This window comes from Podarcis raffonei, chromosome 2 (assembly GCF_027172205.1).
Source record: "Podarcis raffonei isolate rPodRaf1 chromosome 2, rPodRaf1.pri, whole genome shotgun sequence".
NCBI lineage: Eukaryota > Metazoa > Chordata > Lepidosauria > Squamata > Lacertidae > Podarcis > Podarcis raffonei.
The window spans coordinates 117,726,106-117,742,779 of record NC_070603.1 but is presented as its reverse complement, the minus strand read 5'-3'; the positions used below and the strand labels follow the sequence as shown (position 1 = coordinate 117,742,779).

General features: G+C 46.0%; 1 protein-coding gene across 2 annotated transcripts; it reads right to left on the bottom strand.

The window, feature by feature from the left end:
• Positions 1 to 4,356: 4,356 nt before the first annotated feature.
• Positions 4,357 to 16,385, bottom strand: LOC128409267 (E3 ubiquitin-protein ligase TRIM41-like). Of its 2 annotated transcripts, XM_053379603.1 has the most exons (7): positions 15,957 to 16,385; positions 14,432 to 14,527; positions 13,441 to 13,671; positions 12,071 to 12,093; positions 11,185 to 11,303; positions 10,539 to 10,571; positions 4,357 to 5,146 (listed from the first exon to the last, which is right to left on the bottom strand). In XM_053379603.1, the coding sequence occupies exons 1-7, from the start codon at positions 16,380 to 16,382 to the stop codon at positions 4,629 to 4,631; spliced, it is 1,446 nt and encodes a 481-aa protein (XP_053235578.1). In that variant the 5' UTR covers positions 16,383 to 16,385; the 3' UTR covers positions 4,357 to 4,628. The 2 variants fall into 2 exon arrangements, with proteins under 2 accessions (XP_053235578.1, XP_053235580.1); XM_053379605.1 differs by lacking the exon at positions 10,539 to 10,571.
• Positions 16,386 to 16,674: the final 289 nt, after the last annotated feature.

The window sequence follows — 16,674 nt, the reverse complement described above, 5'->3', positions numbered from 1 at the left end:
AACATTTGAGGTCAATTTGGGAGTCAAAATGGCTGCAGGAATGTTCTCCTGCACTATTTCAGACATGTGGTTTATATACTTACGTATGTGCTTGTCTTGTACAGTTATTAATATATATATATATATATATATATATATATATATATATATATATAACCTTAGAATTCCTATAACAGGCTTCCTTGTCATTTTTGAATTGGAGTTGATTCCATGAAGAGAACTCCTAAAAATCTGGTTGCTAAGTTTGACTTCAGATTGAAAAGGACACTTTCAGCATTGTTTCCCTGGAATCCTCTGTTTGCTTCGCGCTACAACTCCCATCATCCCTGGCCAGGACATCTGCAGGCATGGCTAGGAAGGCCCCCTTCCTGGAGACCCTGCAGAGCAGCTGCCAGTCAGTGGAGGCAATATTGACCTCGATGGACCAATGGGCTGGCCTGGCAGAAGGCACCATCTGTGGTGCGGCAGACAAGTTATGGAGCTCCTTCCCTAGATAGGAATGCCTGGTGCATTATCTTGGCAATTATTATTAATCAATTTTACTACACATTGTGAAGTCTTCCTATATTCCTGATGAAGTGTGGTCCCTTGCAATGGCTGAAAAACCTGGGGGGCTTTAAGAGAGGATTAGATAAAATTCCTTGAGGATAAGACTTTGGGTGGTTATATGCCCTGCCTCTGTGGTTGGAAGCAGGAATCCTCCTGAAGAGCGGTTGCTGGAGACTCTAGAAGGGGAGGGGGTCTTGTGCTCAGGTCCTGCTTTTGGGTTTCCCACACATACGTTTAAAAAATGTTTTCAGTTTCACCATCACCTGCAGGTAAAAGGAGGGAGATCAAGGTGGAGAATTCCCACCCAGGGAAGCTGTGCCAGAGGGGATATCCCTGAGGAACCTTCCTTTGTTAGCTGAGATTCCAGATCAAAAGCATGAGTCCCATGGACTGCAAGAAGATCAAACCTATCCATTCTGAAGGAAATCAGCCCCGAGTGCTCACTGGAAGGACAGATCCTGCAGCTGAGGCTCCAATACTTTGGCCACCTCATGAAAAGAGAAGACTCCCTGGAAAAGACCCTGATGTTGGGAAAGATTGAGGGCACAAGGAGAAGGGGACAACAGAGGACGAGATGGTTGGACAGTGTTCTCGAAGCTACCAGCATGAGTTTGACGAAACTGCGGGAGGCAGTGGAAGACAGGAGTGCCTGGCGTGCTCTGGTCCATGGGGTCACGAAGAGTCGGACACGACTAAACAACTAAACAAGAACAACAACAATATGTGCAAGCAGGTAAATGCATCACTTTTCAGCCAGCCATCGTTGACTTTGGGCAGCAGAGAGGGGGAGACAACCAGATGCCTAGAAACTTGGTCTTGGGGAGAGTTGGGTTCAAGTCCCTTTTTAGCTTTAGGAATTCAGAGTCCCCTGGACCAGTTGCTCATCCTGATACTAGTCAACCTCACAGAGCTGTTTTAGGGATAAAAAGTGGGGTGAGGGGGGAATAAACAATTTCACCAGCACTAGGGACCCATGTTGCTAGCACATGCTCACAACACCTTGCCACAATTTAAGCTGCATTTCCGACAGTCATAGCAGTTTGTTTCTCTTCTCCACCCATCACTACGGTTTGAAAACTTGCTGGTTGCACAATGCTTGATTTAGTGTGAATGCGATTCTCAAACCACTTTCTTTGAACATAAGCATCTGTTTGTGGTGAAGTAAGAATGCAGTTTCACAGATCAATGAAAAACAAGCTAAAAGAGGTGACATAAAAGGAAAGGGGAATGGGGAGGGAGGAGGAAAGGAACAAGCTCAGTACTAGTTCTTCAAGTTATAATGACCAGTTGGGGTAGAAACAGTGTTGGAGTGACTCTTACTAGGGGACAATTGCGGAAGAGCCCAAGGCAGCTCTGAACCATAGCAATGGAATAACCCTTATTGGGTTCTCTCTCTCTCTCTGCTCTGCAACTTCATGCAATATTGGCATTTGCTCAGTTCTATGTATGCCTATTTCCAGCATGGCCTACTTTAAAAAGGGTTCAATCTAAGCCCTGATGTTTCATCCATTGTGTCATTTAAAGTCCCACTGTGTTGTGCGCCTTCAAACAGCATTCTTGAACATGCTTAGTGCTCCCATTATTTTTCTGCATTTTGACTGCCAATGCAAGAGAAATGTGTTAGGGACACAGCCAACATTTGTGTGTGTGTGAGTGTGTTTTGGGGGGGGCATTGTCCATTCTAGGCAAAATGGCCACTCAAGTCAGCTTCTCCCTGGGGTTCCCAATGTGGCCTTTGGCCCCTGCCATTTGTAATGAGGGCTGCTTTTTTGACCAAGGATGGTGTGGAAGGGGCTGCGTGGTGTTGCCTGTCAGCAGTGGGGGTGGGCATTGGGCCAGACCCCCAGCTCAGGGTGCCCGGGGAAAGGGGTGCGTGCCACCGCCAAGGAGCAGGGGAAGGTGCTGGAGGTGACCGAGGGATAAAACCAAGCCGAAGGTGAGAGGATTAGGGCTTATCTGCTCCCCCCACCAAAAATATTTTTATTCAAGTTGGCTCCCATGCTTGTAAAGATCGGTTGCTGGAGGCTGCGGGGGGGCAAGGCTGCTTTTGCTCTCTGGTCCTGCTTGCAGGTTTTCCACAGGCGTCTGGGTGGCCCTTCTTGGGTGCTGGACCAAATGGGACACTTTTGTGTCCTTCCACGGGGTGAGTGGAGGCTCACAGGGAAACGTACGATGACACACAAAGGAGGCCAACATCATATAGGGGATGGTGGAAGGGGAGGTGGTGCTCAGGCAGGTGGGGGGAAGGTGTCTTTATTCCATCATGTGCCACCACCCCATGGAAAACGCAGGGAAAGGAGAGCAGGCTGCAGCGGTCAGTAGTCAGTGGCCCTGATAGTGGAGCCAGAGTGAGTCCTGCCTGATCTTTGAGAGGGGTCAATTCCACAGGCATGTGTTGTTCTAGCTCTTAGTATCTAAGGAGAGAAATCAGATGCACCTGGTGCTGAAAAGACACTCCTTGGGGGAGCACTGTGTATTTGGGGTGGGGCTGAGGAACACAGGGAAGGTGCCCTGCAGAATGTATAGGGCAGTACAGCCCATGGGGCCCCTTCTGGAAGCTGCCGGACTGCAATTCCCATCCTCTCTGACCCCTGGCCATGCTGAATGAGTCATAGGGGAGCTGGAGTCCAGCATTATCCAGAGGACACCCCATTTGATGCCCCCAATATACAGAATCCAGGCTGTAAATAAGGAACGTTAATGCATCCACTCAAAATACATTTAACTGAGGAGAAGCCCCACTCAATGCAAGAAGGTTTACTTCTGACAACATGTGGAGTGTTAGGATATTTCCGTTCCACCTTAAAAGGGAGCAGGATGTTTGTGTCACAGTCTGCGTATTTCCTGTTCACAGGATGTTTATGTTTTTCTGTTGCTTTCGTTCTCTCTGTGTGTGTGTCGGAGACACTGAAGCAGGCAGTCATGTTTTTTTGTTCTGATCAACGCTGAATAAAACTTGTAAATAATGCTCTCCTGAGTGCGACTTTTGCTGTGCATTATCTGCTGATAGAGTGTGCATGAGCCCAGGAATGTGGCAATCTGTTTTCTGGAAGCTCGTGTCGCTATTTGCTGATACTGCTTGTCTACGGGAGATTGATGGACGTCTGGAGACGACGTGGAGTCATGATGGACTTTATCTCCCTGGCAGTATCCCAACAACAGGTTTCGGGCCCAGATTCACGGCACTTACAGGAGAGTAAGACTGCGACAGACTGCTGAGGTATGTGTGGGAAAAGCGAAACCAAATGAGGCTTTTCTGTTGCCGCGGCAGCCTCTTTGAACTCCGGCGGCTAATTGGCCTGGGAGCCGAGCCAAGCAGGCCTCAAGATTAATGGGAGCCAAGATAAGGAGTCTCTGAAGTGAAAAAGACTCACGGCTCACATAAAGAGCTGGAATGGAGTTTTTCCAAGCCTCTGAAGCTCCCTGAAGCCTCTGAAGTATCCCAACATGGAGATGGCGAGGCTGTATTTGCAGAGGGCATTTGAAGCTGACGCCCTGTTCAAATTTTTTCTCTTTTTCTTCCCATCTGAGGTCTCCAGAGCAAGGAGCTATCCTGCCTGACTTGGGTGAAGGGGTTCATTTTATACTCCTCTATTAATCCAACGATGCATGCATTTTCACAGCTGCATAAGGTATTGTGGTGAGAGGAAGGTTTCCTAGAATTGCGGAGTTGTGAGGGGTCCTGAGGGTCATCTAGTCCCACCCCCTGGGCAGGAACATTTGCCCAACGTGGGGCTCAGACCCACAACCCTGGGATTAAGAGTCTTGTCCTCTGCCAAATCAGACACCTCAAAAGGAAAACAAGACTGAAGGTGAGAAAATTTATTAGGACTCCTAAAAGTGTGACTGTCTCTTTAAGAAGTAAGCTGCAGAGGGAATTCTGGGAAAAGGAAGGAAAATGCAAAGCAAGAGCAAAGCATTTTTGTTTGGTTATTTCTGCTGATTTTGACTGGAATGAATCCTCTCAAAGGGCCCTTGGAAAACTGCCCAACCTGCTCTTGGCGGGTAAATGGTTTTATGTCAGTCACTCTGGTCTGGAGAGAAACTCCTGCTGGGCCTGAGAGGCAGATTTAGTCTCCTCAGGAGATAATGAGGGGGGTTTCAAAGTCATCCAGACGAAAGAAAGGGAGGAGGGTCTCTCCAGAGAACGAGGCTCCTGAGAACGTGTAGAGTTCTGCTCCTGAGTCAGCGCCAGAAAAAGACACACGTCCCCCTTCATAGTCCAGAGTCACCCGGATCCTCCTGGGCTCCTCACTCAGGGACAGAGGAGAGGAATCAGGGGAGGTGCAGGCCAAGTACTTCTCTCCCCTCTTCCCCACAGCCCAGATCCCTCTCTCAGGCCTTAAGGGGAAGATGCCCTTTCTCTCCACAGACTTCCTGGCGACCCCCAAAGCCCACCATTCCCCACTTTCCACAGTGACTTCCCAGAAATGTCTGCCTGCTGTGAATCCCTCACGTCCCAACACACAAGGCCAGTCACTGAATCTCTCAGGATTATCAGGCAGGGCTTGAGGTTTGTCTCCCCTTCTCACGCTTTTCTGATCCTCGGACAGGATGAGCCTGGGATGGGCTGTGTCTGGATCCAGAGTGACATTTGCTGTGGGGGAGAAGATGAGGGAAAGAGAAGAATATGCAGAGTCAGCCAAGAGACAGAAATGGACACCTTGATAAATAAATAAAAAACACCCCAAAAACCCCAGATTCCCTTTCAGATCAAGGGGATTTCTTTGTATCGCATGCTAGACTGAGACTTCTCCTTGCAGACTCTCATCAGAATAAATATCTTCCTTGATGGTTTTTAAATCAGTTCCCTTCACTTTCTTATATTCAATGTGTATTATTCCTGCCCTCCTCTCAACCCAGGCATTTTCTAGGAGGAAAAACCACCCAGGAACCCTTTTACTCATCTCTTCTGTGTTATCTAAGGGGAAAGAGAGGAGAATTGGAGGAGGCAGGAGAGGAGAGAAGCTGCTTTCCTCTGATAATATCTGTGGGAATTGGCCTTTGGAGACCTCTGGGTTGGGCTGGGAGATGAGGACCCCCCTGTTCTAATAATAATAATAATAATAATAATAATAATAATAATAATAATAATAAAAATTATAAATCACATTAAGTGGGGAGCCTGTTTATTCCTGCTCTCCATCTCTCTCACCCACTTGGTCTTTCCTTCCTCTCTACCATCTTGGAAGTCCGGGTTAGCGCGAACGGCTAATGGCGGATTCCCTCCGAGCTCCGAAGGGAATCGGCTCTACAGGAGCTGGGTCTTGCCGCTGCGGCGACGCGGGGACCCTTAGAAATCACAGGCACTGAAGCCTGTGAACCTGGTGACTCGGCGGGCACCATTTGCGCCCCCCCGACCTGCGAAGGAGCCTTTTTAAAGGCTTCGGAATGGGGGACGGGGTGAGCGGCGCGGTGCTGAGAGTCGACTGCTCCTCCTGTGGAGTGAAGCCGCGTGCCATGGTCGGAGAGCGCTGACTTCTTCTTGTGAACAATTGGACTCTAAAAGTAACAACCCGAGAGTAGTACGGAAATTGGACTTGTCAAGGAAATTTTCTTTTGAATTTGGTACGATCGGGGAAGGTGCAAACAGGAAGTCCGCCTCCCCGTCTTGTAAAAAATTTAAAGCAAGGACTAGTTAACTAAGGTCGAGAGAACTTCTTTTTTTTCTATTGGACAAAAGATATTAATTTCACGATTTGGCAGTATAAATATAAGTAATTTTACTGAAGGATAAGAGCTAATTTTGAGAGCCGAAGTGTCACACACACACACACACACCCCGGACCCGGGAGTGATTCACGAGAGAGCCTGTTGAGGAGAAGTAGAAGAGTTTGACAGCTGTCAAAACCAGGTGTCAAGAAGGAAAAAGAGAACTTTGTTTCTGCTGTCTCTGCTGGATATATTTGTTGCAATTTGGTTTTATTTTGTTGAAAACAAGGAACAACTGATACAAACTAATCTGACTTTTGGATTTGAACTGGAAAGAATACTAAGTTACCAAAATCCCTCTAGAGGGGGATTTGGGACATTACAAGAATGGCTGGAGGAGGGAAAACTCAGGCTGGGTTAGACAGAGTTTTTGTTCTCTTGGGAAAGTTACAAGGCCAAATTGATGTTTTGGCTACAAATGTTGCAACTCTGAACTTAACAGTAAATAACATTACTGAATTGGATAAGGATTTGACTCAGGAAGCCCATGCAGCTGGACAGAAGGAGACATATGTTGTTCCTGAGGAGAAGGAAGGAGGAGCTGTAATTTTGCAAATGACAAAGAAGAGCCAGAGGCCTGACAGGATGCTTACAAAGGAAAATAAGAAATAAACCAGAGGCCTGACATGATGATTACAAGGGAAAATAAGTACTGGATGATGAAAATCTGGTTTGAATTGGAGATTGAAGAATGGAGAGATCTCCTTATGTGGAGATCTGAAGACCTATGGATTACAAATTTGATTAAAGTGGAAGCTGGAGTTTTCGCGACAACTGGACTTTTGGGCCCTACTTTTAAGCATGGAGGTCTGGCTGGAAGAAACATGGACCTTATTGGGACAGAGCTCCTCCGAGATCTGGTGTTTAATACTAAGGACTATCAAAAAAACCGGCAAAGAGGAACTGAGAGAGAGTTAAGAGCCTCGGACGTGAGATCTCCAGGCTGATAGTAGATTAAGACTGATGGACATTTGCTGGGGATCGAAACCGGGAAAGGGGGTGGTGGGGTCTGGGAATCCAAAGGGTGTACAATTATAATCTGTTTTTTATTGTTTGTTTGGTTATTAATATGAAAATTGGGGAATTCGTGGAAGGGAATTTGGGTCGACTTGAGAAAAAGGTTTCAGCACTGAGGTATAAATATGGATGTCTATAAGTTAAAATTGGTTTTTCTAAAATGAATTAAATATAAAAAGGTTAAAAACTGGGGATAGGAACTTGTTGAACTAACAATTTGAATTGGAATACAAGAAGGGGAGGTGTGGGGAAGTCAGGGAAATATGGTATTGAAAATATGGAATTGTAAACTTTATGTGTTTTTTAATTTTTTTTGTTTTTTCTTTTTTGATTTTTTGTATTAAATCTGGAAAATTTTAATAAATATATTTTTTTTAAAAAAAAGGAAGTTCAGGCCTTGCCGCCAGGGAAGAAGAGGCAGGTGGCAGGGCAATTTTACAAAGGACTGCTTATTCCATGCTTCTCTTTTGGATTTAATATATACCATAAGACTAGTTCCCTGGGGGAAAGGGGGAATAACTCAAAAAGTTACCAGTCATGCTAGGCAAGTGTAGAGTTGACATATTTTGAAGAGCAAAAAAGAGGACACATTTGCCAACTTCTACTCTTAACCATGGATCGCTATGACGACACTCATTTTAAATACCCCTACTCTTTGTAGGCTTTCAAAGCTGTGATATACTGCTAGTAGCAATGTTCTGAAATTTCAACAACAAAAGAATAATAATAATACATATTGCTCCCTCGCTTGCCACATGAAAGTATTTGGGCTCCTGTTCACAGCTTTGTGAACACAAGTGGGCACAGAACAATTTATTAAACTGTTAAACATCTACATATGGACTCTCCTTAAGGGCAGGGGGGGTGTTAACTCTTCCCCTCCCACACTCCTTCTCCAAGATCTTGTAGCTGAGCCAGCGTCCTTTTAGTTCAGCCACAAGAGAAGGGTTTTATACAGGATGTGGCTAGCTTAAGATGCTGCTCTGTTGTGATTCTCTGCTCTAGGCTAGCTTAGATGGGTGCCTTAGATCTGAGTCTAATGCACTAGAAAAATGTAAATGGTTTACTGTAAACCAAACCAAATAACTTGAGACAATTTGCCAATTTTATAATTTTAAGAATCCACCTAGGGGAGAAATTTTAATCATGAATGTAGGTAAAGGTACCCCTGCCCGTACGGGCCAGTCTTGACAGACTCTAGGGTTGTGCGCCCATCTCACTCAAGAGGCCGGGGGCCAGCGCTGTCTGGAGACACTTCCGGGTCACGTGGCCAGCGTGACATCGCTGCTCTGGCAAGCCAGAGCTGCACACGGAAACGCCGTTTACCTTCCCGCCGGTAAGCGGTCCCTATTTATCTACTTGCACTTTGATGTGCTTTCGAACTGCTAGGTTGGCAGGCGCTGGGACCGAGCAACGGGAGCACACCCCGTTGCAGGGATTCGAACCGCTGACCTTTCAATCAGCAAGCCCTAGGCGCTGAGGCTTTTACCCACAGCGCCACCCGCGTCCCAATCATGAATGTAGAGGACCTACAAAAAGAGGACACGTGGCAACCATGAAACACTAGTCCCCCCCCCTCCTGCGAATTGGGGTCTCCATGTGAAATTTATCTCTCTGAAGATGTCTGAATGACTGAACATCTGAGGAAGCAAAAAGACATTCTTAACAGGCTACAATGCAATAGCTAAAAAATAAATCTTTTTTTACAAAACATCACCATATCATAGCTTCTGTTGTTTCCTTATTTCAATCAAAAGATTAAATCATGCAAAGACGACAACTATAGGCCTAAGTAGTGATGTTAAATATTCTCCAAAAGATTATTCTTGAGAATGTAATATCACTAGGCCTAAGTAATTAAGACAACTAACGTGTCTAGCTGTAATTCCTGCATTGCAGGGGGTTGGACTAGATGATCCTTGGGATCCTTTCAAACTCTGCTAATTCATGATTTCATGGGAATATGAGAAATGGTAAACCATACTAGGAAATGGCGGAATACAATCATTCAAAATCCACAAATGAAATGGGGATCTGAACTGGATGGATGAAGAAAGGTTCAACATCTGCCCCAAGTAAACTGGTGGGGCAAAGCTGTTGAAACTGGAATTTCCAAGTATGCTGACAAACCAAATTGCAGAGGAAGAATCGGCAGAGCTTTACCCTGTAATTCCAAGGGACTCGTGCAATGGGGAGTCCTCCCTCATGGAATAGGGCTGATCTCTGGCCCAGAAATGGAAACAAGAACAAATACCACGTTGGAGGAGTGGAGAATGAAGCTGATGGACTATGCAGAACTTGATAAACTGACTGGGAAGATCAGATATCTACGAGATCAAAAGTTCATCGAGGACTGGGGAAAATTAGCTGAATACTGGGAATGTATAAGTGATAATGGAATAACGTTAGTGGCCTTTAGAGAAGCTCTTTAACAGTATAAGAAATATTGTAAAAAGGCAAAATAGAAGTGGGGGGTAGGTATAAAGGCAATAGCAAAATTTGGAAATGTGTAATTAAAGAAGTTAGAATTTGGATGATTGGCAGAGAAGCCGAAGGAAGTCAAAAACGGAAAATTTAATAGAAATTGTAATGTGGTATGAATGTATGGAAAATTAATAAAATATAATTACAAAAAAAGGAATAGGGCTGATCTCGAAAGAACTGTGGGAACTCTGAGGAGATGGGGATGGCTGAAGCATGAGAAATGGCTGGTGAGGTTGAAACTCTGAGGAAGAGGCGGCTCAGGCCTTGGCTCTGCTGCTGGGAGACCAGCCTGGCAGGAGGCGGAGGAGGGACTGGGTGCTTGCGGGTGCCCTTCTTAACACACTTATTCCTTATACATGAGAACTCGACAAGATGGACATTGGACTGACCCTGCAGGATTCTCCTTAAGGGCTTTTGTAACATATTGTAAGGCTCTGAGGCTTTTCCCCACAATCAAGCAGTATATAAATTTTATGAAAGAAAGCAAAATCTATAAAATTAAAGGGGAAACCAAGATAATAGTCTATTGGCGGAAAATTAACTCAGACTGGTGTGCAGGTTCTTCACAGGGACAAGCTCTGCCCCCAACCCAAGCCTTCAACCTCCTGCCCAGTTCATTCTTGGGACCGACAAAGAACCCAAACACCACTAGAGGATCATTTCCCAGAGTGACGCCATTGATGGGGGTCCCAAAGTCTGCAGAACAGACGGTTCAACACCCATGAATTATCAGTCCCTATCCCTCCTGTGAAATTGTTCCTCCCCTGGAAATTTACCTTTCTGAATCGGTTTTCTGTATAACAGAGCATCTGAGGAAGCAGAAAGATATAAAGTGTAAGGGCAACATTATTCCACCTGAGATAAATCTCCATACAAAACTAACATTTTATAATGTGGCATCCTTAAATTCAAGTACAATTATTAAATATTAATTGAATTGTACAAAAAATAATTAAAAAGAAGAAAATCATAGGAAGAATCTATGAAAATAACTAAAGATTTAAAACTCAACAATCATAGAGCAAGCTTACTTTGTCCCTGAAATTGGGCTCTACATTCTTGGACTGGGGGCTTCTTAATGCCCTTTGACTCAATTCAGAGCAGGAGAACCTCCAAAAGGACAACCCCAGATTGTGCAGACAGGGAACCACAAGGAAAAGGAGGTTTTGTATAATTGTAAAGAGATGCACATGGGATGAAAAAATCCTGACTTTGCTCTACACTCTGGTTGAGGCTTTCTTTACAGGATCCAGCATCACAATATACATGGGCCATTCTGGGGGAGAGGAAATGAAGGCTGGAGCACCAAGAAGGAAGGTATCCTGGGGTTACTCAATTCCATGCAATAAGAGCCTAGCATGTTCAGTTCTGAAGAAGTAACAGAATTCCCAGTGTGAAATCCTGGCAGCCATTTTTCATTACCTTTCCATTGTTTCATTGTATTCTCCATAAGGCGATTTAGTTCACCGGATTCCAAGATCCTGTGCCTCAGCTCTGGAGGGAAAGCCAGTGGCTTCTCTGGACTCTCTCTTTCCTCATACCTGGTGAAAAGAAAAACAATGAATGGCCCCATTGTGGCCCCATCTCCCTAATTATTGCAGGAGATTTCAATAACATGAACAAAGTTGAAGTTCATTTCGCAACAGGTAATTTTCAGGATTCAGCTTCATCTCTTGACACCCACCTCCAAGCCCTGGTCAGTGGCTTCGTAAGGATGCTAAACAGCACAAGGGACAAGATGTAACCCCAAGCGACACCACCGGAGGGCCCCCATGGCTTCCAACAATGCTGCCCCCTAACAGCTTTCTGGGAAGGTGCCAGGACTTAAGAACCAAACCCCTGAGGTGGAATGCCTGCAATCCCTCCCTCCCTGAGCTTCTCCAGAGGATGTGAGTGATGTCCAAAGCTGCCAAGAGTTGGGTGGCTGCTACTTGGACAAGATGCTACTTGGACATTGAAATCTGTTGGTACATCCTAAGCTCTTCCCAAGCATCTTTGGCACTTTCTCTTCTAGATGTTTGAAATTACCAAAAAGTCCATGAGCAGAAAGTTCAAGAGAAAGAAAAGAGCCCCCATCCCTTTGTGAAGTGATGTGGGGAGGGAGGGAGGAGGCAGTTGACCTTGAACCTTGGAGGGAGAATTGGGGGGCTACAAATTCAGAGGAGTTCAGCTCTACTTTTACCTGTGAGGTGCTGCAGGGAGTGAGTCCTACAGTCTCCCCCCTGCAGCCCCTGGAGGGCCATGTCTGAGGTTCTGGCATCTCAGCTTCAAAGAGTGATGCTAATGGAAATGAGCCAGATCCACTTACCTCTGCAAGGTCCTTCTCACATCCTAGAGGGGAAAAGAGAAGGGAATTCGCTGCACACCACAGGCCACACTAGGAAGACCCCCTCAGACCCTGCCCCTCGGATGTCAGTCTGCCTGGCACATGCCAAGGTTTGGGGTAGGGATGGCGGAATTAGCCAGTTTGGGTTTCTCACCGCTTTTATTTTTCCTGTTAAGTTGTGGGCGAACATATCAGACGACACAGCAATTCTTCCAAGCAGCTCTTTATTTGTAAGCTGGAACAGAACTGAACTGAGGAGCTCAGTCAGCCTGCTTATATAGAGCTCCAGAACAATGTAACTGTTGCCATTTTCTAAAACTATCCAATCACTGAATGTCACTTTCGACCCTTCATTTGCATACAAACTATCCAATCACTGAACGTCACTTTCGATCCTTCATTTGCATAACTATCTGCAGTATCCCCCTGCTGGCCCAGGGTGAGAACTTCAGTACATAACATTTCCAATCTGAAATTATTAATTGTTCCGATTTCAAGTTCTCCACAATTCCATAATTTAATAACTTTAATCCAGTTTGCATTGTCCAATTCAGACGTAAGTAAGCCTACAGGATAATCCTACCAGGGCACTGTCCCAAATTGTCTTCCATAGAAGTTTTATTATTTATTAATGCTATTTTTCACCTGGAAATTAAAAAAGCACCTGCAGCATAAAATGCCTCCAAAGGGGTAATAAAACTGCTCAGTCTTTCTTTGGGCTCGCCCACACTTCTCCCTTTCCTGTGCCCAGAAAATACAAGTCCAAGTGGTTTTGCCTTTGCCCTGCCGCTTTCCCTCAGGAAAAACCTGCTCCTTAGTGCAACATCAAAGCAAACGTCAGTCTGGAGAAAACCTGGCTGAGGTTTGCTCTAATTCTGCAGTAAACAGTGGGTTTTCCTGGAGGAAAGGGGTTGGGACAAGCAGCAGTCTGGATGAGTCCCTCTGTCTTGCTGTTTGGTCACTGTGACTGAGCACCATTTTGGGCCAATCTGTATCCATGAGGAAGGGGATCAACCCAGAAGTCACGGAGGGAATGGGAAGAGAAGCTTGGTCAAGAGACTGGCTCATGTTGGAAGGAGCCCTGAATGCATCCTAGACGAAGCCCCCCCACAGCTGAAAGGCATTCGGAGACAAAGCATCAGCAAAGAGCAGAAGATCAGCTCCCATTCCATCAAGAACACAGATGAATCTCTAGTCTGCATTCAGGTGAGTTCAGCATCCCAGGTCTCTTGGGTCTTCCTGTCCATTACAACCTGTCTAGAGGCTCCATCAGCTCAGCCCCTGCACTCCTTGCATACATGAAAGGGGCAGCCTTTTCCTGGAGCCTTGGGCTGTTCCTGCCACCATCTTACCTGCAGGAGTTCACTCGCTGGCTGCTGACGCTTCTCCTCCATCTCCTGGATGATCCTCTCAAGAGAGGAGAGTTTCCTGGAGAGTCTGGCCTGCTGCTCATCCCTTCTCCCTGCTATCTCCTTCTCCACCTCTTCCACATGAGTCAGCAAACGTTTTTCTTGTTCTTCCAGGAACTGGCGCAGTTCTCTGCACTTCTCCACAGTCTTCAGCCTCTCTTTTTCTGTTAATTTCTGCAGGAAAAGAGGAGGTCTGAATGTGGAAGGTGCTCAGCCTTCAAAACATCAGGAAGAGAATTGTGAGAATTCCACAGGGAGGACACTTCTGATTTTTCAGAGACATGAAACCTCCAGTTACTAAAGAAGTAAACCTTTATTTTGAGGGGAGGCCCTCTCCATTGCTGTTTCTGTTGACTTCTATTTTGCAGAGGGCTACAGCCTAAAGCAAGGAGCATTTTTTTTCTAGCCATGGATATGTGGGATGTAAAAATGTACATTTAGAAAGACAACGCTTTAGTAATATTGATGGTAAATCAGGATTTGAATTGACCTACTTCCACCCTCTCAGCTCACAAGTCCTCAGGCTTCTCCTTCACTGCTATTCATATAATAAACGACAATGGGAAATAAACTCAAATTAGCTGCATTCAAAAGTGAATTTACCTAATTTGCTATTGCTGTAAAATTATGGAGACGAAAACAGAGCAATCCTTTGAAATTCACACCTCTGAATTGTTCAAGGTTGACCCAGCCAGGTCAATTTTGTTCACAAAAATGTATTTATGAGGGTAAAGTACATATCAAAATATTTATACAAGGAAGTAGCTACCCTAACATTTGATTCATTTTCAGAATAATAAATGAATAAACAAACTGATATGGAAAAAGGAGAAATGGGGAGAAGCTGAAATGGGCAGATTTCCCCATCCCTCCTCAGTCCTGACTCGACTCTTCAAGTGATTGTTCCCTCCCTAGTAACAAGAGAGACACTTACAAGGAGGTCTTTGCTTTCCTTGTCCAGGGCTGCTTGATGGGCCAGAATTTCCTCTCTCTCTTTCCTCAGAATCTCCAGGTGGCGACAGATTTCTCGCTAAAGAGAAAAAGAAAAAGTCAGGTTTGATTAAGACACACAGAGAGCAGGTGAATAGTATGCTGGCTTCTTGCGCCCTGTGACCTTGCTATAACAGCAAAGTAGTATACTGGAGTCTAGAGGGTGCATAACTCCCTGGACCAACTACCTTCTTTCTGCGGTGTCCCTGTGGGGCTCAGGATCCCAGTTAAGCCACCCCTTGCTTGCGGAGCTTGCAGCCCCACACCCTCTCGAACACCCTCCCTTCTCTCAGCCTCCTCTTCTCTCCCCTCTCCTTAGGAGTCCTCCTCTTGGTCTCTGAGCTGTCCCAAAGAGAGGTGCCTCCTCACGCTGCCCCACAGGGACTTGTCTGTCCCTTCCCAAGAGCAAGGGCCCCTCGCCAGTTTGCTTGCTTCCTCCGAGGCCGCCTCAGCTCCTGGCAGCCATCACCCCCTGGCCAGCCCCAGAGGCACCATTCGCCAGCGGAGCTTGTAGCCAGGGCTGCTGCAACAAAGAGCTGCGCAAGCCTTTGGGAGGCAGCTATGGCATCCGAGGAGGGAGGGAAGGAAAGAGGGACAGAGGCCAGTGTTGCCAGCAGCACCCCTGAGCATCATTCAAGGCACCCCAGGTGCCACAGCACACGGGTTGAAAAGCACGGCAGAACTGGGATGGGAAAGTTTTCTAGCGCAACAAACTAGTCTGGAGAAGAGCAAAGGCAGCCCAAGAGGCTAGAGAGACAGGGATAGAGCAGCGCTTCTCAAAACTTCTCCCATTCCAAACCCCTCTTCTGGAAGCCTAGGGCTTTTCCACCCTTCCTCTTGGCTCCACTGCTCTGCCACTTAATTGGGTCAGATGGCAATTCAGGTTTTCTGCTACTTGTCAGTTCTTTTCTCTGCAGTAGCCAGAGCCCACGTGTGCTTGGACCACCAGGGGAGATTTAAGTGCTACAGCTTCTTCCATTTCTGGGCAAAGAAGTTCTTGCTGGGCCAGAATCCACCTAAGTAGCTCCTTCGGTCAGAAGATTGCTGTCTGGTCATTCCGCAAACTCAAAAGGGGCAGCTTCATTTCGTTATTATTACTAATATGTGGCATTATTGACATTGCATGGCACAGGAGCATTTACTTAGTTGTGTATGTCCAATGTACATCTGTTCTTAATATGTACAAAGCGACCTTACTGGGGGATTTGGATAAGGTTAACCCTTTCACTCTCTCCCATGGTACTAAATCTTTGAAGCTGCTGTGAGTATTTCAAGGGAGATCCCGTTGTCCCTGGCAGAGAGAAAGACGTCAACCTCCTCCCAGTCATCCCAGGAGCCCTGAGGCTTCCCCTTGACTGCTTTTAACTTAATAAACAACCACCAATTCATGCCATGCCTAATTTGGACCTGAGAATTAAAAAGAAGAATCCACAGCTATTTCTCCCCCTCAAGATCCAGGGATCTCCTACCTTGTATTCCTCCAAAGCCTCCTTCAGAGGAATCACCTTGTGATTTTCATGTATCCTGGATCTGTCACACACCACACAGATGGGGGCTTCATGGACTTTGCAGAAGAGCTTGAGGGGCTCCTGATGCTCCTCGCAGACGCCTCCTTTTCTTTCTTCCTCTTTCCTTCCTTGAACGCTGAGAATCTTGATTAATTGCAAGAAGTCTGCCAGTTGCCTGTTGGGGATGAGGCCCCTTCTCTGGACTGTTTCTCTGCACTGAGGGCAGGAAGCCGCTGCCTCCGATTCCCCCCAGCGCTGGATCAAGCAGGACCGGCAGAAGTTGTGCCCACACTCTGGGATGATCACTGGATCCTTAAAATATTCTAGGCAGATGGAGCAAGTGGCTTCATCACAAAGATTCTGGATGTGACCCTCTGCAGCAGCCATGGCTCCCTCGCCAAAGACGGGAGTTAAGTTTCACTTTCTCAGTTTTTAGTCACCAGGAGTTTCCCTTCCTGGAAATAACTCAGAAACTCAGTCACCACGTGATCTTTTTTTCTTTTTTTATGTCCTCAGGTCTTTGCATTTGGTGAATGTTTTCTCAAGTAGCAGCGAATGCTTCTGGATTGCTTCCCATGCTTTTGATTATACACAAACACACACACCTAGTAAGTTGTGGTATTCATATTGTAACATTTTCATTCATAGGCTTTGGGATAGGGAAAAACTGCTCCTTTTC